Here is a 21,269-nt window from a genome sequence, read left to right on the forward strand (position 1 = left end):
CCGGCAGGCAAAAACGAGGCGGCGGGCGCTTTACGTATAAAACATTTTAATTATTTTACAATGAGAGGATACACACTACCTTCGAGTGTTTACTCAAATGGAGCCAGCACCTGGTACTTGTGTACATGCGCTCACACACACACACAGAAAAAAAAAAAGGAATTGATATAACATCTTCTGAAAGCATATTACACATATGCTAAGAAAATATATTCACAGGTCTCTGGCACAGAACTCTCCCTGCTCTGCACTGCCCGCGCCATCATCAGCAAGCTCGGCCAGAACGCTGGTGTCGTAGAGCGCCCCCCCTTCCTTCCCCTCATTCCATACATAGAGAAAAAGGCATAGAAGCTGGGGTGTGGAAAGCAGAAAGCTGACCTATAGACTATTAAAGCTGTTCACATGGAATTACGTGAAGGAACTCATCGCGTTTGCATGGAAGGTTAAATAGAAAGTGACTTTGGCAGGAATAATTCAGGCAAATCCCTCATGTCGGTTCCTCGAGCTGTTTTCTCTGCGAGCCAAGGCACAGGATGGCGTCGTCTGCGTACAGTGAAATCGCTTTCAACCTGCAGGCCGTCCGCGGCCTGTACGTCACCCCGGGCTCAATCCTACGCGCCTCAGCGAAGCACGGTGACGTGGAAGCGATATCGAGCATTTGTCATAGATCGGCGCTCCGATCCCTCCTCTCTCAATCTAGCGAATCAGCCTCTCCAGCGGGTTAAAGATAAAAGTGGATCTGATTTAACAGTCTTCGGTAATTAATACAATCTCTGCTTTGTTTTAAGAAAATAGCACCCCCCTCCAACCCCCCCAAGGCACATCATTAATAAAATTTCCATAAATACTATCCAGCCAGCGTTCATCTCCAATGTTTTGTGCCGTTTTTCTGATGCCACTGAAAAAATAGAATCTCTTTCTCTGGTCCTCGGTTCGACCCACCGACTTACTGGGAGGTTCTGTGCAAGAGAAAACCTTTATGCCATTGACGTGGTTGAAGGAGTTGTTCATTTGACCGATAAATTGAAAAAGGACAATTTTGCTACAAACAGTCATGTACAAATTATCTGACATGAATGTAAACTCTCGAAGACAAGTAAGAATAGAAACGACATTTTGTTTTCTTTTAGATCTGGTTATTTTTGCCCTCCTGCAGTGTATGGAGAGAGTGCAGATAGGAGGTCAAATCCACCAAAAACAAAAGTATAGAGTTGGTCACAAAATAAAAATAAAATGCACCACAGAGTCAAAAGCAAAAACCACCTGCTTGTCTTTAAAAACCCTGCCTAAACACCCTCCCTCGGAAAACACAAGATGGTAATATTGCCGTGTCTCGAGGTCCCCTGATGGGTAACACTATTTCTGGGACGGACGGCCGGGAGCGTGGAGGAAAACACCGTAAGCTGCCATCGTTTGGATTGTTCTTAAATCGCTCCTCTCCCGGCGGGTCCCGTTTAAACGAACGCAAAGTCGACATACAACAAAAGTAAAAAGACAAAAAAAAAAAAAACGTGCTTCAAGCCCAGAAGTTTGAAACCCTGTTGGTGACCATTAGGGGCGACTGGAAGCTGCCGTGGTTGTTCACCAGTGTGTCATTGTTTTTTTTAAAGTTCCTCCTTTCTGTGACTGGCAGGCGAGTGGGCGTCGACAGGGCGGGGAGTGCGTGGACAGGGGCGGGCGTAAGACAGCGACGAAGGCGGCTTCTCAGTAGAGACCAAGGGGGCTAAGCTCTCTTCAGGGCCCCTTGTTTGTGGAAGCAGTTTTTGGCGTGGTATGGGCTGGGCCCCACCGGAGGATGAGAAGATGGTGGAGGGGGCTACAGATGGAAGGGGGTTATGACCTGAGTAGGGACTGGGGGGGGGGGGGGGGGGGGGGGGTGAGGAAGAGGAGCGGGGAGGTAAAAGGCTCATCAAGGCACAGAATGACAGCAGGAGAGTCACCCAAGGGAGAGGGGCCAGTGTATAAACCCCCCTGCTCCCACTCTCCCTTCAACAAGCCTGGTCTCATGTCTGTCTGTCTCTCATATATAGTTTTATATATAGATATAGATATACATACTCTTTTTTTGTCTTTTCAACAACATTTAGGAAAATATAGTACAAAATTTAATACAAGAAATATAGTCTACAATGGCTAATATCACTTTCAGTGACAAACAGCTTTTTATGCATGTTTTTTTTTTTTAGAATCTTTTGTATTTTTTTTGCTCAGACCCGCCATCCCAGGCCTGGCCCCGTGTTTTCCATGGAGGGACACCAAGAAAGTCTAAAGTCTGCTAAAGGCCTAAAGTTAGGGACAAACCAACGCGACATGAAATAACGCACATATATAAAGGCCGCTAGCTCTGTTAGCAGCTAGCAGGACAAATCCGAAAACACTAAATCCGACACCCAAAAGACAAAACCAGTGACCACACGGGACCCAGTATCCTTGTTTACCTTTCTATCACAATACTTGTGTCAGCGCAACTGGACCAATCGACCTTCAGTGAGCACGGCGCATCCTGGCACTAATGATTTACTCTTTTTAAAAAAAGAAAAGGTCAGAGAGGGACAGGACTCCCTCCCCCGTCAACAGTATCTATTGTGCATTACTTACAGAAAAGTCAGAGATGAATTTTTTTTCTAAATTGGACTTCAGCAGTGCCAGAAACTTCAGAAATAAGCAACAGAGACAAGGAAACGGGGATATTTGCCTCGGTATACACGACAAATCCACTGCATTTGAGTTTCACTAAATAAGCTAAAACAAACACCACCACCTCCCACTCCCCTCCGGCCCCCCTGCCAGCTTTGACTTGTTAACTGGACATAAACCAGGCTCGCTGCTCAAAAAGGTGACAAAGCTGTGGAGAACGACAAAATCTGGCCAAGTGAAGCGCAAAGAGAGGGATCCTCTAGTGGAAAGTTTTAATGGGGAGGGGGAAAACTAGGCCCCATTCTTCTGCAGGTCCACTCTCTGCAAACATCCAGAACAAGTACCTGCCTCTTGTGTTTAATGCTACATCAATTCGCTACTGAGGAAACAAAAAGATTTGAATCCGTGTTTCAGGAATAGAGTTTCAATTGTGAGGAAAGCTAGTTCTAGTAGTCCATCCACACCATAGGGTGGTATAGTGTAGTGGTCAGTAGTGTGGAATAGTGGTTAGGCAGCCCAACCAGAGGGAGACACAAGGGTCTGGACAGTAACTATACATATATTTACATTCTCTGTGTCCTCTCCACAGCTCTGACACATTTTCTTTCCGCCTCTACAAAACCTGAAGATTGTAGGAACTTTTGAATTTGCTTAGAGTTGGATGAGAAGATCGATCGCCACTATAATGAATTATATACAGTATATACTGGTGTATATATATACTTGCATCTATAAGTTGTATGTTAATAGATGCCCAGCTGCTTTCTTGGCAGGAAGTGGCAACTTCCTTGTAATGACTTGTTGAAAGGAAATTAGTCCATTATGGTTCGTGTCTTTAGCCCAGATAAAAATAACGGGAAGTGATGCGTTTAATAGAAAAAGTTCGAATTTATGATAATATATTTCCGAGCTACAGACTGGATTATGCTGTCCTGTTTGTTGTATTTTTGCTAGAGTTTTTTATAACAGCAATCTCGCGATCCTTTCACCAAACTTCTGGCACCGAGGTGATTAAATACACAGGATGTACTAATTTGTGGACGGTTCCTTAACCTCTGACTGCCAGAGGTTTCAATGGCACCTCCTGTAAACCCGATTGAGTAAAGGTACTCTGATGATGTAATGGTTGCGTGTATTATTGCAGAACAGCCCTGGCGTTTGTGTATTATTGCCTCATGTCTATGTTATTTTGCTGTTGACCTCACCGTCGCTCTCACAAACATTCTCAAAATCCGGATTAACAAGTCAGAGCTGTCGACCACACCACAGGCGTCCCCGTTAAAACCCTCAAATTCTGCCCCAATCTCTCGCGATCTGTGCCGACTCTACCGTGGGGGTCGCAAGGGCGGGGCGTGTTGGGAGGGGCTGGTTTAGGCAGGACATACATGAGGGTGAGGTAGGGTCAGTGGTCGGAGCCGGCATTCGAGCCCCATTTGCTTCCTGGTGAGGCCGGCGCGGGGGGACCAGGAGAGAAGGAATAGACCCAAGGAGTGCCGCCATGATGCAGGCAGTGGGCGGCGTTTGGGACTGCGAGACTGCTGTTGGAGGGGGGAGGAGGGGGAGGGAGGTAAAGGAAGCTGGCAGGGAGACGTATGGCCGCGCGGTGTCCTAACAGTGGTGTGGCTGCAGTCTGTGGGAATGTGTGGCTGTGTAGCTGGTGTCGCTGGAGCTGCTTTGGAGGCTGTAATGGTCCTCCTCCTCGCCGTCGCTGATGCTGTCCACGCTGTCGGCCTCCACCGGGGTGAACTCCATGCCCTCGATGTCCACCTCTGCGCAGGGAAAAAAGTACAGAGTTGACGTGGGAACAAATCGGCAGAGGGGGAAGAGTTTATTACCGACCGACTGTGGGCATGTTTATTAGGCGGCACGCTGCGCGTGCGGATTAAACCCAGATTTAGGTGGCCATTAACTCAATACAAACAGCCAGATCTTTGTGCTCCCACAGCTAATCCTCTCATTGATAAACAACTGCATGTGTGTTTACCTCACGCGGGATTAGTAAACACGATGCAGCAATCCGCGCTATGCATTTTTAGTGAGGTTTGTTACTTGATAACAGCACATTGTGGGCAATTTAACTGATCAAAAAAATGGCTAGACTGCACTTAAAGGGGATTACAGAGATGGACACCTGACAAATTACAGATGTGGAGCTCATGTTGTAAAAACAACACCCCATCGACGTGCTTGTGACAAATTCTGCAACTCACAACAGGAAGCAGCCAAGCAACCACCATAAATGTGAACAATTTGGAAAGACAACACAAGGTTTCGCAGTTACAGGAAAAGGACTAGCTCATCCGCCACTTAACGGGACCAGTAAATGGTCTAGAAGAGTGCCGGATCGCTGCTGGAGTCACACTCTGAGGTGACATTATGGCTCTAGTTGTGTTGTAGTGTCAGACTGAAGGGTTTGTTGTGGGTTATGATGCAAGAAAAAGGTTCTATAGTAGACAACAAAGGGCTTTATCCTGCACAACTTCCCTGGGTGCAAATAGTACCCTCCCCCTTCTCTGCATGCTAGCACCACAGGAAGGCATACAAATACTTTTCATCAATGTGGCTCAGATGATGGTGGGCTTTGTATGTGTCCTACTGAAGCAGTTGACTAATGAGAGGCTACCTTGCTCTGAGTCGGTGGAGATGGTGGAGCCCATGCTGTCGGTGCGGATTCGCTCTACGGATCCGGACACAGAGAGCTGCTCCAGGCGCCGTTTGAGGTAGCGGTGCTCTCTCTGCAGTTGCTCCTTCGTGTTTAAAGCCTTCCTGTCCTGCTCTTCCAGCTTCTGTGAAGAAGAGGACGACCATATTAGCCGGACCCAAACACCTCCTACAACTGTAAACACGATAGCGCTTCCTCACAAGGGGCTTTTGTTTCTGGCCTCCTGAGCTTCCCACAGAACACGGACCTCGTTTTACAACAAAAGGGTGAAACAAACCTTTATATGGATTTCACAAGACGAAATGGAAATAATGCAAACAACACATGGGTGAAATACACTGCAGAGTACTTAAATGACTCCATGGAGTCTCTGTTACTGATATGAAAAGTTTTGTTTTCATTCAATCACCACAGGGCCTCAAAAATGTCCACATCACATCCAATCTTGCTGCAAAACAAGGAAGGAACTCAGACGGTTGAGGGACAGACGGCAACAATAAGGTCTATGTAGCCGTGAAGATCGGATCGCACCTTTGCCCTTATTAGCATCTGAGAGTTTTCAGTGGCCAAAGAGGAGGCAGGCTGCACGAAATAATGCAGCGCGATGACGAGGGTTATCAGAATTTGAGTCAGCGGAGGAGACGCGCACAGTAAACAGGAAATGAAGGGTTAAAACTTGCTACCACTGGATTTTCCACCCACCGCAGATGTTGCTCGTAACTAGCACGATCATCACAGCATGTCATAAACCGTATTTAAATGCAGGCTTCAACCTCGACATCACTGTTATTATTATCATGTTTTTCTTATTTGAGGTGCAAATAACCCCCCTCCCCAAGTTTCATTTTTATCTTTGTCACGTGGCAGCGTTTTAATTCGAATACCTTGATGTGCATCTTGGCCCTTTTCAGCAAGCTCAGTGTGGTGTGTCTTGTGCTGTCTGGTCCTAAAGGCACCAGCTTCTTCAGCTGCTCCAGGTACAGCCGTAACTTGGCACGTCTGCAAACACACAAGCACAGGCCCGGGTCAGCAGACATCCACCAGCAAGTCGGCACCTTTGCACAAAGACGCTGCGCGGCGTCCCCTGAAGGACGGGAAGGACGGGGGCAGCTGGTTCACACCAGAGTCATGTTCTTCTTCTGCGGTGGAAAACAAAGAGGGAAGTATTGCGAACGGTGACTGAATACTTCTCCGCAGGTTTGGGTTCAGATGTGACTGTGTGATTTATCACGAGGTACAGCGTGCACGTTGGGTTCGAGGAGGCTCAGAGCGTCGTTGTTTACACGTGTTTACACGTGTTTACAGGCCCTTAAGACATATCAGAATGTCAGGGCTTTCATCATTGTCCATCAACACTGGAAACACATCAAAGTGTGCAACAAATTTCATTTGATCCAACTAAAAATAATTCACATGCAGGGCAGAAGAGAGGCACGATATACATCCCACACATAACAGCGAGCCCACCTGAGAATGGAAGTGGTCGTTTACAAAACACTGCACGAGTAAACGCCTTTCACGTCACACACAGCTTGTGTTTGTGCAGCCATAAGTACCTCCACGTTTACATCACACCTCATCACGGACTGTTTTCAGCGTCCACCTACATGTGCCACACTCTCCGTGGACAAGAAAAATATTTATCTGTCCAATTTTCTCTCCGCCTGTGGGACTAAATGTGCATAAACACGCCGGTTGCCTCCATTTTCAGTTTTAATGCTGTAGAATTTACTAGGTGGTGTCATCTGGTCCGCTCGCTCAAGACAACCTCGCATTGCTGCCAAGGTCCTGCAGGCCGACAACTCCGGATCCACAAGTAAACATATCAAGATGTGATCCGCAAGCATATGCCAAAAGAAAGCAAATTTAATCTATTCCATAGATTAATATAAAGAGCTGCTTTGACTTTTGCAAAATTTGAATAAGTAGATTAGGTCGCCCTGTCTGTCCTCGGTCGAGTTTATTCATAGAGGCCTCTCGATTCTGCATTAGTCAAGCTTGTCTATGAACCGCTTCTTTGTTGAGAGCTAGACGTCTCCCTTTTCTCCCGTTCCTTTAGCTCGCTGTCTGAACGTTAAACAAACGGCAACAATGCGAGGTCTCCACTGGCCATCGCTACAGCTACAATAAGCCTAATCAGTTCTATTGGGCTAGCTACTGAGCGAGCAGACAGGCGAACACAAGAAACCTCTCTTCACCCACCCACACACATACACACACACACATACACAGTGTTTCCCCCCCCCCCGTTTCTTTTTTGGGAAGGGTGTAGCCTGTGTTTTTCACATTAAAAGACCCTCTCACTCTGTCTCTTTCATTCAGAGGTCAGACTCCGAAAGCCTTTGGGCAACAAAAGTGTCTCAGAAGCTAAATGAAAAGACTGAAATGATAATATCTTTAATTTCCTGTGATTTTCAAATGGTAAATATGGATAAACAAAGCTGCTCTTCGTGTTTCTACACCTCTACAGGTGCACGCAGGCTGGATCGGGGTATGTGAAAGTGCCCCAGTGCTTTTATATCCTCCACTCCCGAGGGGCGATTCCACCCATCCCCCAAATAAGTGAAATAAATGAACCCCTCCACCCTTCTGCTCCACCCTGCCAACACCAACAAGCTCTCGCCCTGCTGAAAAACAAGTGTCTTCTGAGGACAGGACCAGGGGTCCACCTCCAACCTGACCCAGTCACGCCACATGAAGGACTTGGACCTGGGCCAGGGGAAGCAGAGCAGGAAGGAGCTGGGGCTCTGCAGCCGGGGTGGCGGGGGAGGGGGGTGGGGGTTGCAGAGGGGGCTTGGGAGGGAGCCGGGTCCGAGCTCGAAGATGACTTACCCTTGGGTTGAAAAAAGGCCTCTTTGAGTGCAGTGTGCTCAGCTGCACCAGGCAGTGCTCCACACACATCATCCAAAGAGTAACTTGAGCCAGTGGGCAACCATCTTGCACCCCCCCCCCGCCCCTCCCAACCCCATCACCCTACCTTTCTTGTAATGAAAAACAAAAACAAGGCGTTCCCCCAAAATACTCCGTACTACCTGGCATGTGGAAGAAAGAAATGTGCACAGATGCGCTTTCACTGAAGCGTTACCACATAAAAATATCCATGAATGCGTGAGCTGTCCTGTATTCAAAGTTCCAGGAATACCGCTTCTTTTCATTGCAAACAGACAAATGATCACACACACACACACACACACACACACACACACACACACACACACGCACACACACACACACACACACACACACACACACAAAGTGATGGCTTGCAAACCGAGTGGTTGTACTAAACTAATATTTGTGTCTGTTTTAGGATTCAGAATTTCAATGTTCTGTACTGATTTGCCTAAGCTAACACCCTAATCGGCCTGCATTCTTTTATGCATTTCCGTTAATGTTTTAACAACTTTTAAAGACCTAATCGTGCCATGAAAAATGGCCAAATCAATTACATAGCTAAAGCAGCAAATCAAAATAGCGTTGGCTAAAGTATAAACAGAGAAAAAAAAAGGCACGTAACCGTGCAAGTGCAGCGATACAGTAACATCCCATGTTAAAAAAGTGAAAAAAGTGAAAAAAGGCCAAATTACACACAATGGCTAACCAAATAACACCAAACATCATTTATAAGAACTGGCTGAACAACAAAATGCTAAAACTCCACCCAAAGCCTCTGTAAAGGCTATCGCAGCAGGGGAAAATGACCTGCTCATGTCCCCAGATCTTAATTTAGACACAAGTTCCTGTGTGGAAACACAGAGTTCCTCCAAAGGTTTGTTAGTCTCCAGAGAATGTCTGTTGTTTCTGTACCCATATCATCTGTTACAAGTTTATCATTCTTTCATTTTAAAAAGGCATTTCCTCTCTGCACCTGCTGATTATACACAGGCTTTGCTGCTGATCATATGAGGCAAACCATGCGTCTCCACCCGACAATGTGTCCTGGACAATCGCAGCAAACGCTCCTGCTGCCACAACACACACTGGCTGTTTGTCTTCAAGGGCGCCGATTCGGAGCACGGGACAGCGGCCCTCCCTCGCTCACGTTTGTTATTCCCCGGCCAAGACCTGCTCACGCAGTGTTCAGCAGATTACTTCAAACGGTCATGTGAAGTGTGGCAGCAGATAAGCTGCGTGCGGGAACGTGAGAAGACAAGTCGCGCAGGCCTGGATTGAATTTATCCATTTGTCTGGCTTCACAACAGGCCTGTCTCCTATTCCAACGGTGTCAAAGTTGGCCTTCTGGGAGGGTTTCGCACCGACAACCCCTCGCCTATTGAACAGTGTGGTTTGTGAATCCATTCCAGCCTGTTGTGACCCGTAACGTTTGCCTCGAATTCAAGAGCAACTCAGCACTTTCATTTGCTCTGAAGTCCACAGTAAGGAAGGGGGGGGGGACCACCTGACCGATCTCACGTGCAGGGCACCACGAGATGATTTGTGCCTGATCTCTGGCCTCCCCACCCCCTCTGCTTCCTGCTCCACCGGTGCCAAAACAAAGAAAATCCAAAGGAGAGGGCGGTGGGACAAAAAAAAAAAGAATCTTGTGCTCAGAGTGCTGCTGAAACCAAAATGGGCTTTTTGAACCACTCGTTTGTGCTCCGAGGTCGCAGGGAACGGATCATGCCTTCCTCCCAGATGTGAGTCCTGGAAGGACAAAAGTGGGGAATTGCGCAATACATATTGACGATTGCACCAAAGAAAAGAGGTGACCGTGACCGGCTTTGACGTGCCCACGCCGAGGGTTCTGCAGGGCCTTCACCCCTCACTCACTGCACTGTTTAATGAGCTCGCTGCAGCCCAGTGCATTCCTACACCCGTACGCACAGGAGCGAATGGCTGGACTGGCACGGAGCCAAAGTCACTAAACTGGGGTCAAAGGCCACCCGAGCGATGTTTCCTCTCACTCCCCGGCCTCGCACCGTTTGGTTCCTCCCAGGTTTTTAAATAGAAATGCTTCGGCGTCGAGGAGCACGTTCAGAGTTGATTGCTACACCGTTTCTATCTTCAATCAAGCTTGTCACGGAAAAAGAAGAAGAAGTCAGGCCTGCTCAGGTCGGATTTGACTCCGCTCAGAGCGGCAGCTGCTTGCGTTTACACTCATTTAACATACTTCCTTTTCCCGCCTGATTTACTTCATGTGCTCTATTCAGAGACATTAGGTATGACATCTCTCTCATCCGTGACTCTGACCTTTAACTCCTGGGTACTTAAACCTACTCTGGAACAAAAGGTAAAGCTGGACATCGAGTGTAGCCGGAGAGAAATGAGAAGGACAAATAATAAAGCTAAAAATAACATTTTCCCCATGTTTGAGGCCTTCCTACGATGAACGAGCAGATTTTTCCCCTTTTTTGAAAGTTCAGCACTCTCTCCAATGAAGTGAGGGCGGGGCTCCATTGCGTGTGGAGGTAACCCCGTTGAGGTGATGGAATTTAGCCTAAGTGGCTCCACATCTGGCTGGCAGGTTCCTTTGAGGCATATGGAGAGACCGTTAAGGTGTTTGGGACCCTGCCCAGGGTCCCGGCCTACAAACTAAATACACACACGTACACAGGGTCTTTCAGAGACTCCCCGTCAGTCTGCACGTCACCCTCGTGCCGTGCCCCGTTTACGTTTAACCAGATGCAGCGAGCAATGCCAAACGTGCACGGAGCAGGGACGCGAGGCCTTCGCGTGGTCGATAGTAAATGTCACTTTCTCTGGGGTGTGTTTGCAGCCGCCGAGTGGCAACTGCGAGTCGGGACGGAGAGAAGGCGACTCCTCTGTAAACACGTCTTGCGGTGGCAGGAACTCGGAGGCCTTCTCACATGACTCCGCTCTCGCACGCAAGAGGCAAACAACACGGCGCTGCAGATGGGCGGGGGGGAGGGGGGGGGGGGGGGGGGTTACCCCTCTGAGTTACACTAAAGAATGAGCTCTGCGTGCTTCCCTGATTACAAAACAGATAGGTGGCCTGTTGTTTGAGCAGTACTTTCACAGGACCATGTGGAATGTCCAGTGGGTTTGCGAGGGAATTCCTGCTACCTGAGAGTGCTAAAAATGTGTGCGCGCACATGTGGGCGTGCATCTGTGTGTGCTAAAACAATCCCCTGTGCAAACTGGGATCACTGCAAAATCCCTTTGTCAGCAAAGTCAGTTTACATTGGTGATATCGACAGAAAACCGGGTGTCAAATAGATTTTTGAGTGTGCGGGCAAACACGGTGGCGGCGGCGTTAAAGGAGGCGCCTCATTTTTACGCCTTCGATCACGTCAAAACCCAAATCAAATGACAGGTTTAGCGTCAGGCGCATTTCCGTTGCGTGCTGGGTGAACTCGCAGCGACAAGTCTGGGAGCTCAATCAACACCTTCTCCCAACAAGCACGGCCTTTTTAACGATTCCTCACCAGTGATTAACGCTCGGGAATCTACTGGCAGGACAGATGGTGGCCGCTTCCACGTTTGTTTTAAACGCGCGTGTATTTTGGTCCACGGGGAAGGGTTAGAGTTGTGGAAGCAGTTTGGTCACGCCTAAAAAGTCATGAGAATATTCCTGGATTTGTGAAGATAAGAGGCCAAATGTACAAATATTTATCTACAGAGCAGTTATCTCGGGCCACACCCACACGACTGCATAATTGTCCTGAAATCTATAAAATAACCATGACTGTGCTTCACTCTGGCCTAAATCCTTGTCCCTGCAAAAGACCCACGCTGGCCCTGTTTCTCCATGCTGCAGCGTCCTCTGCAGCCAGCTCTCCACTTCCTGATTAGCACATGACGAGTGTATGCGAAAGTCATGTGACCGGCTATTACAATGTGTGTGCCGTTTAGAGCTGACGTTTTGCCATTAAAAACACAGCAGTGAGGAGCTAGCCTTAGCCAGCTTAACACAGCCCAACCTAGATTCTTAACCGACAGATTTATATCCAAATCGAAATGTATACAAGCAGAAATACCAGATGTGGATGACGGAGCGGAGTGTGCTGCTCAGCCGACTAGCGCTATGACCCGATTCCCTCAAACGCTCTTCCTTAAACTGCCTCTGTTACTTAACTCTGCATTCCAGGCCATGTGTGCGTTCTCTGCTGACCTGAATTTCAGGCTGCCTGCTTGACACACAGGCAGCGAAGCCACGTCTTACGCTGCCTTGTGTCCCTTCCCGTTACAGCGTGCAGGAAAGGAGTGTTTTTTTGTCCTCCTTAACAAGGAAGACCTGACCTTGAAAGGCTCACGCAGCTTACATTCCCCCGAGCAGAACCCTCTGTAGCCATGTTCTTTGAGAACCAGCACAGGATAAGGGATCGCCCTGTTAAAGCGTCCTTTCCCCCCCTTTTTTTTTACAAGCATCAGCTGCTTTCGTGGCAGTGAACCAGCTTTACTGACACAGAAAGGCCAGTGTACCTGGCGGCAGTGGGAATACGCTCACCTGAAATCTACAGTCGTCCTGTTCTCAAATGTCACCGTGCGAGTGCACGAAAAGCGAGTCGGCGTCATCCGTGAGCCTTTATGCAAGCACACAAGAGCAAACAGAAAGCGTGTGAAAAACACAGGCTTGGACTGAAGGTTCGCGGTGCTAAAACGGCCTCAGGGATGGTGGAGAAATTTCACATGCAGCCTCTGAGACTCAGCTCTTAAGGCATCGGTGAAGGTTCAGCAGTTTGGAAGACCCTGCTATGTTGTACAGTTGGTCAATATAGGATATTTAACACATTATAATAACCGAAATCTCCACTTTTCCTACTCTTTGCCACCGCTATATCTGTATGCCTGTTAACTCACATGCATTGGGGGGGGGGGGGGGTTGCAATCTGGGGGAAAGGAATGGAACTTTCGACTGATTCTTTTGAATTCTGGGTGCATTTGCAGCGGTGGCGCCATGGATTCATCCACATTCAAATGTAGATCAGCAGGATGAACAGGTCCGTCGCCGCTATAAGAACCTTAGCACCTCAAAAATGGAGAAACAGGCACACGTTTGGCAAGGTAGCAGGGAATGAACAGGGCCCGCTGTGAGCAAGGGAACGCCGTTTATCTCCTCCTCTTGGCCTCAGATTTCTGCTGACTCAGGCACATTTAGGGGAGAAAAGGGAGAGCTCGATTATGTAGGGGGGCGTGGGGGGGGGGGTGCAAAAAGATATCAGAGAAAACAGATGTGGTCTCTGGAGAAAGAAGGAGGCAAAGGGTAGTGAAGGAGGTGGAGTAAGGGGGCTGTGAACAGGTCACGCTCCCACTGACATGCCACCATAACTCAAACACGCAAACGCACGCACGCACGCACACACGCACACACATACACACACGGGTTTCACTCAAGAGTAAAGGGCTCCTCAAAGCCAAATAAGTCATCCATCACAGCTGGGAGTAGAGGACACAGGGAGAGTAAATTTAATTAGAGGAACGATTAGACCCTGACAAAGTGAGTGCCGGCTCCCGTCTCCATGAAGCGCAGGCAAATTCAAAACTGTAGTACGTAGGTAGGTAGGTAGGTAGGTAGGTAGGCAGGCATGTTTTGTCATTTGCTGTTTAACTGATTCAGCAAACGTTGACACGCGCACAGGTCTGATTCACCTCAGAAATGAAACTAAGATCAGCTGACGGCTCTGTGGGAGGCGTATCTGGATGGTGGAGAGATAAAAATAGAGCTGTAAATCCTTTCTTGCAGCAGACACCTGCCCTTCCAGCATTTGAAGTCAGATTTCCTGTAAACAGGTGATATGTGGGAAAGCAAAACCTCTGTAGGTTTCACAAGGCCTCGGCCTCTCGGCGGGGAGGAAACCTGCGGCGCGGACAGGCTTCATAGTTGTCGTCAAGAGATGTTTGAAAGGCAGAAATGGGAAGGAAGCAATGCCAGCAGCTATCAACCACACCGCAGCGTTCTGGTTGCTAGGAACTGCTGCGCTCTCAATCGGCCCCCAACCCAACGATGACAGAAGAGGAAAAGAGAAAAAAGAGCAGAGTCACTGCTGACATGTACTGACATATCCACCACAGCTGAATCCAGGCTGTAGCTGATTACAAGGTTATGTCAAAACTGATGAACCTTTGGGACTCCCACGTGAATGACGCTTTAATAACACACGATAAATATATTCAGAGGGCCCGGAAAGACGCGTAAGGAGTTGTTTCCGGAGTCCTTGACATGCATGATGCCAAACTTTCATTTTATGGAGTATATGTATATTGAAACTGTTCCTCATGCACCCACATAACCTGTTAGCATGCTAGGTTGCGCCCATTTCCAATTGGAGAATTGCATCCCAGCAAGCAGAAATACTCCCTTTAAAAATTGGGCAATTCAAGTCATATTTGGCGCTGACTCGGCGGCCTCCACTTCTAAAAGATTAGACCATCGTCCGTCACCTCGTACACTACGTGACCATGAACATGAGGATGACTAAACCGAAACACGCCGACATGTGACCAAACAATGATGCTGAGTCAGAGCATTGGCGGTTGGATCGCGTGAATGCGATCAGGATCCTTGACCGATACCGGGGCCACTAAAGATTATACGAGGGACAACTGAGGACAACTTTTGGTTTTGTTATGAATCAGCCACAAACATTCCAACCAAGGCGTCTAAACATACCTTTACCGGCCACGCCAGGAGGGTTGGAACTCACCGATCCTGTTGGATCTTTCTTTTCCCTTCCCACTCTTGATAGTACATTTCAAACATTTTTATCATTCAAACAAAGTGGTTATACTTGGTACAGATACGCAAACGCAACCGCAGTTTAGCAACAAATGCAAATCTTCATCAGACAGGACCAGTCATGATATCGTTGTACCATGACGCTGCCCCTGAACCTTTAAAAGAACCTCTGGCGATGGCAGTAAAGACACAGGAAGTGACTAGACTGATTATGAAACAGTTTACTGACAATTGCATCTGCTGAGCTGCACGTCACTACGCCAGTTACCCCCCCGCCCTCCGCTGCTTCTGACGTAAACAGGGTGTCACAACAGCCGGCCCGGGTCTGCGTCTAAGGTGAGCGGTGGAATGTCCGAACATGTCTGTTACTCACTCGCATGTGACTGGCAAGCCCTGAGTGACAGCGTGCACGCACATGTGGCCCCGCCGCGCCCACCCCAGCCTTTAGGGCTGTTACCAGAGCCCAAACGGGAACAGGCGTTTTATTACAACAGCAACGGACTGAGCACTGAGACTAGAACATGTTTGTCCATTGCAGGAAAAATGCAGCTAAGGGGTATCAGAGCAGGGCCCGATTCACAGCATCAGCCTGGGACGGATTATCACATTACTGACAGGTCTCTCGCTCCGTACATGGTCAGGAGTTTCAACCGTGAAATGGAGACAGATCTAATCAACAACCCAATCCTCTGGTCTCCATTCACAGACCATTTGGAATGAATTGATGCTTTGAAGAACACAGCAGATGCAATCTGGTGATTTGGAATGAGGGTTTGTGTGTGTGTGCGTGTGTGTGTGGAAAGGAGGGGTAAAAAGTAGCGTTTATCAGCAGACAACCCTCCTTTATCGGTCACGATAGGCGCTGAACGCGGCGAGCAAAGCAAAAATGGGATCGAGAGGTCAGAGGTCAAAGGGATGTGGCCCTACCTGTGCTTCTCCAGCTCGTTGTGCGACGATCTGAAAGACAGGAGAGGAATGTGCGTCAGTACATTGGAAGCACCAGAGAAGCAAAACTCAAACGACCAAAGGAAGGAAAGCAAAGTGAAAGACCCCCCCAGTTTGATCTCATTTCAGAGACATGAAAGGAGACGTTTGCAGAAAAGGAACAGAAGCAGATAAAAAGGATAAACAAACATGACTTTGGGCTCTATTGGACCCAGGTTGTGTTCGGCCTCAGCGTCTGTGACGCGCCTCTTAAATGTAAATGGGTTTTCCCTCTTTGGTTTAAAAAGCTCCTTTTCTCGTCTTCACTCACCACTCCGGCCTTTACCTGCAGCACACCAGGTGATCTGGCATTTGTTTTCAAAGGTTGGTTCTGTTTAACAAAACTCCGTATGTGTAACATCGCGTGACGTCCCACCCTGACACAGAAACAGCGTTCTCGCGTCACTGGGATGGAAAAAGCCGGTGCGGAGGGATGGATTCAGACAAACTCCAGAGTAGTGGGCTATTCTGAGGAGGGATCTGATCCGGACGTGCCACCAGGGGCAGCGAGGGCACTACATTCTGCATGAAAACAGACCCTCTGTTCATGACACCGCCATGGATACCGCGGCAGTAAAAACATAAACAGCAGCGACAAAAGGCCAGACGGACAAGCGGCCTTTACAGATGTTCCCCCACGCTCGTAGAGAAGTTCCCACAGCTGCATCAGGGAGGCCGCAGCTTCTGCAACTGTGGTTTCTGCCACTGAGGCCGTGCGTCCCAGCGGGGATAATGTCAAAGTGTCGGAAAGTAACTCCGCCAGGATGTTAAAGGTCGCAAATCAAAAGGATAACGAAGAGTTTTATTCCCTCGTGAAGGAAGTTGCGCTATTCAAACCTGCACAAATTGCGGAAACGGCCGAGTCAAAGCAGAGGACATGAACAGGAACTCAGGAGGGAGAGAATGCACACAGGCCGCTGTGAAAGGGAGATGGACACGCACGCTTCGGGACAATGTGTACAAGAATGCAAATGACCCCGCCGGCATGAGGCGGCGCTCCGTGATCTACAATATGGCTTATAAATCATCGTTTATATACTGTAAGACGGGGGGCGCCGCCAGAACGGAGCTTGCAAGTGTTTTACACAATCAGAAGAAGGAAATCGAGTGTTCAGTCTCAACGGGGCCATTTATGGTGCCCATTCATCTTAAAGTCTGGGTTTTAAAAAGTTTACTTGTTTTTACTGGGTTTAATGTGATCTTTGAAGCCCAGTCGGTTATTAGCCTGTAGGGTGCCAGTTTGGGACGCCACACCCACGTGTCGCTTCACCCCCCCCCCCCCCCCCCCCCCCCCCCACACCCACACACACACACAAATGCCATCAACTGTTTCATGATGGAGAAAGACATGAAGGAATGGGAAGATGACAGCATTGGCAGGTATGGAAAGCTGATCCGAATATTGTTTTCGAATTGAAAAAAAAATGCTTCCCTTCAGATGGGCCGAGATGATAAACAGGCAATGATTCGATTCATTACCGAGGATACCGAGCTCATTGTGCACCCCTCAACAAAAGTAGCTGTCAGCCAGTAAGGGAAGCAGTCTTGGGAATGAAATTAGTCTAATTAGGAGATATCATAACATTATCTATTACATTTTTTTAATGCCAAAGTACAAATTAAGACTATACTTGAAAAATGGGCTGCTGGCCACGTTCGAAGTTAAAGGATGTGTAGATGTTCAGCATCTAAATGGAGATTTGGGGAAATCAGGTGACTACAACGGCACTCTAGAAACTGAAACTGTTGAGTCAATGAGGAAAAAGGCCTCCATGTAGTGCAAGACGCAAAAACTGATGAAAACAACAACAACAAACAACAACAACACGCATTTCCCCGGTATTTTCGGCGCTATCGCATCAAGCGCCTCCTACTGGTCATCTGGAAGAACATACGGTCAAGTTCCATCCAAGTTCCAACATTTAAAGGTCGGTCATCATCATGTCTCACCTATCAACCTTGTCACGTACTATAATGGAAACGAAAGTAAACTTATATAATCCTTTATTGCTTTACAGCCGTGCAACAGTATCGTGTAATGTTTGCAGACTTTACGAGGCCGGACTCAGAATGAAAGCGAGTTAATTACAATTTAAAGAGGGGGAAAAAAAACCGATAAGAGATCATATATCAGGAGGGGGTGCGTGTGGGCGGCTGCGTGCGGGATGGTAGGTGCGTTCCGTCAGGCACGCACGCGTCCGGAGGCGCACGCAGGCAGGTGCTCGCATGGAAAACGTGACCGGCCCGGGTCCGGTTTGACTGGAGGGTTCTGCGGGTGCGGGGAGGGCGTGTGCGTGACCGTGCGTGTGTGAGAACCGAACCGGGGAGAGAGCGCGAGCGGCGGACTTGACAGTGTACGCGTGGCAGTGTTTATTGGAGAGACCAAAACAGAGAACCCAACCCAGACAGCAGAAAGATGGCTCTGCGTGCGCGGGTGTGCATGCGTGTATGCATGTTTGCGTGTGAGGGAAACAAGCAGCTCTCCCCTACTGTGTGTTTGTGCACGCACATGCACAAAGAACTGTGATTGGAGGGGGGAAGCAGATTAAAAAAGAGAGATATTTACCTATTGTTCTGAGTTTTTCGGGACATTGGCGAAGCTTTCGTTTTCTTTCTGGAAAAGTCGCTGGTGTAGGGTAAAACAGACGCATAGCCGTGCTCTGCCTCTGCAGAAGACAACAGTAAACACACACCAATTTAGATCACAATACTGTAATGCCAACAGAATGGGCGCACAAATAAAGCTTTTCGGTGGGGTTAAAATGGGACCAGAAATGTGATCGATCGTCAGCGTAATCCCCCCCGCCTTCCAATACATCAGTGTGCCGTTGCACATCCTCCGAGGTGACACTCTTTTTGAACGTTTGTATTTTTCCTGAGCATTTATGAGTAGGTGTCATTTTGATACAGGCTCGCATTTTCAATGTCACTCTTGTTTACTCATTTCCGAAGAGCTTCTGACACAGAGAGACGCGGAGCATGTAAAGCGCATCCCATATTACAAATACTGCGAACGCCAGGCAAGCATGACATATGTGTATACTATAAAATGCAGCTTTTATTCCGATTCCAGCACATTGGTCCTGTTTGCAGCCACTGCCTGGTCAACGTCCCATTGTCTGTAAAGTGACATCATACCTGCACTATGGCAAGGCACGTTAAAACTTTACAGATTGTAGAACATTAGGATAGCTGCCGGATCAATGTGCCATTGAAAAATCAACCCTTCGCTTTAAAATGCTCTCGTCTTGTCAGTTTGGCATGAAATACCTCTATCTCTTCTTTCCAAGTACTCTGCAGCCTCCAGCAGAATTAAAAGGGAATTAAGTTCCATCCTGTTGGTGTCTCTTTTACCAAAAAAAAAATAAAAATAGAATTGACCTATTTACACAGATTTGCGAGTCATGTAGTAATAGAATGGTAATTTAAAACTGTGTCGTTGGCGTTGACTGTACGCTGCTATAATCAGTTATGGTTCTTGGCGACTCCAAACTAAAGACAGTATCAACAGCACCTCACAAAAACTGGAAGTGACTGACCGTCCCCCCGACCAATGACAAAAGCCCGTGGGCGGAACCTCTGGCCGTGCCGCAGCCTATGAGGAGCCTGAAAAGTTAACTGAACTTGTTTGATTCGCGGAAGTTTGGTAAAGAGCGCATAGACAAACCCTAGCAACAGCTCGAGAACCCGCCCCCTCTACAGCTGATTGGCTGTCCGTGAACTCAGGAGGCCTCTGATTGGCTGAAGTGTGTCACAGTTGAACTCGGGGTGTTGTTTTGGTTGCCAAATTCGATAAGTCGTCTTAAATATGCCTTTGAATTCGAACAGTAAATACAATCACCCGATGTTTAGGCACCGAGGCTGACTTTCCCCCCCACACCTGTTATTTTCGGCAGTTTTGTGCACCATGAAATGTGAAAATCGCGGTTTTGCCTGAAGGGTGGTGCGTTTGCCGTTCATTTCCTGTTTGTCATAGTTAACGGGTCGTGCGACGCTGTCGTTCATGAGGGGAGAATCGGCATTGTATGTTATACATGTTCTAGGTTATACAGAAAATATTAAAATAATCTTTCAAATGAATATTTCACACTCATCCCTGCAGGGCCATTAAGACCCTCTCCTGAATTTTGTAGGCAATGGGGGGAGAAAAAAGAAACAGGTCTAATTGAACTCCTTTTTTGTCTTTTTTTTTTAGAGTTTAAATAAATTAGTTTATTAGCTTTGGGGAAACACTTCAATAATACGATAATTGCTGAAATCCAATTGAACCCATTAATCATCACAGTTGTAGGTCAACTCTTTATTTTGCATCATCAAATTTGGCCACATCATGTGAGGGGGGTTCCAGATTCTGTGTTAATTCTTATTTTTAGCTGCAAATGCAATTAGAATTAAACCCACTTTTGGACCATCAGCTGCATGATGAGGCCATATTGAGGCCTGTCATTTTATTAAAGAAGCAGAGGAGCTTTGAATAGTTCTGCAGGTGCTGCAAATGTGAGTTGTGCTGCATGTGTCAGCCAGTTTGGCTCTTCGTTTATTTAGTTCTGGGATTTTCTCTGTACAGGAGAAACAATAAAGGCATCAACATGAGAAAAAGGAACAGAGCCACAAATATTGTTTCACTTTTTTTTTTAAGTTTTGTGAGCTCATGTGAGCTACAAATGACTGTATACGTGAAAGGGGCTGATTTTAAATAAAAATGTGCGTATTTTATACTTGATACCTTTAAAGCACTGATAAAGAACTGATGTGTGAAGGACAATATTTGAGCTAATTAGGTCCACTGAATTTAACCTTTAACAGCAAAATGCCAGATGCAAATGACGTTGAGCCGTTTGACACGTGAAGCGATGCAGAAACCACATTCAGCTGCAAACAAAGTATTAGATCTGTTTTGTTTTTCTTTGTTTAGATACGTATGAGAATCAAAATGTTTTCAATGGAAATGTCCTGCGCTGTAAATGAGCTTTAGCATGTCTTGGTTTGCAAATGAGCTGGAGAACCAGGCAATTACCTTTCTTATCATTTCTGATGCTACATTTTTCTCCAGTAATTATAGAGGCATTTTTCCTCTCTGATGGGGGCCTTGTGTTTTACTTCCCCCCCCCCCCCCAGTCTGTGACCACAGTCTGATGTTTGCAGTTTGACTGTGCAGAAATAAGTGAAGCTGTGAGAGATAAAGGCCTCGATATGTTGCGATTAAAGGATGCTGAACTTTAGGAGGTCACAGCATTGTGGAGAGGCTCGTGGTGGGATCAGTTCTTTGACCTCATTAGAGGTCATCACAATCAAGCAGAATAGCCAGTTGACCTTCACCCGGCAGAGGTCATTTATGCAGGCAGCCAT

The 21,269-nt window shown here is 47.5% G+C and overlaps 1 protein-coding gene across 1 annotated transcript; it reads right to left on the bottom strand.

The window, feature by feature from the left end:
* Positions 1–33: 33 nt before the first annotated feature.
* mxd4 (MAX dimerization protein 4) lies at positions 34–19,430 on the bottom strand. The gene is made up of 6 exons (XM_003972432.3): positions 19,191–19,430; positions 18,487–18,586; positions 15,864–15,893; positions 6,184–6,298; positions 5,261–5,423; positions 34–4,406 (listed from the first exon to the last, which is right to left on the bottom strand). Exons 1-6 carry the CDS (start codon positions 19,252–19,254, stop codon positions 4,246–4,248), a joined length of 633 nt encoding a protein of 210 aa, XP_003972481.1. The 5' UTR covers positions 19,255–19,430; the 3' UTR covers positions 34–4,245.
* Between the last annotated feature and the right edge of the window lie 1,839 nt (positions 19,431–21,269).

Source organism: Takifugu rubripes, chromosome 17, assembly GCF_901000725.2.
Source record: "Takifugu rubripes chromosome 17, fTakRub1.2, whole genome shotgun sequence".
NCBI lineage: Eukaryota > Metazoa > Chordata > Actinopteri > Tetraodontiformes > Tetraodontidae > Takifugu > Takifugu rubripes.

Excerpts from the sequence above, each read along its gene's own strand:
- mxd4 (XM_003972432.3), bottom strand. The coding sequence starts at position 19,254 with ATGGAACTTAATTCCCTTTTAATTCTGCTGGAGGCTGCAGAGTACTTG. Across the intron at positions 18,587-19,190 it reads CTTGGAAAGAAGAGATAGAG|AGGCAGAGCACGGCTATGCG; the intron begins GTATTTCATGCC and ends TGTCTTCTGCAG. Across the intron at positions 5,424-6,183 it reads GGGCCAAGATGCACATCAAG|AAGCTGGAAGAGCAGGACAG; the intron begins GTATTCGAATTA and ends TCTTCTTCACAG.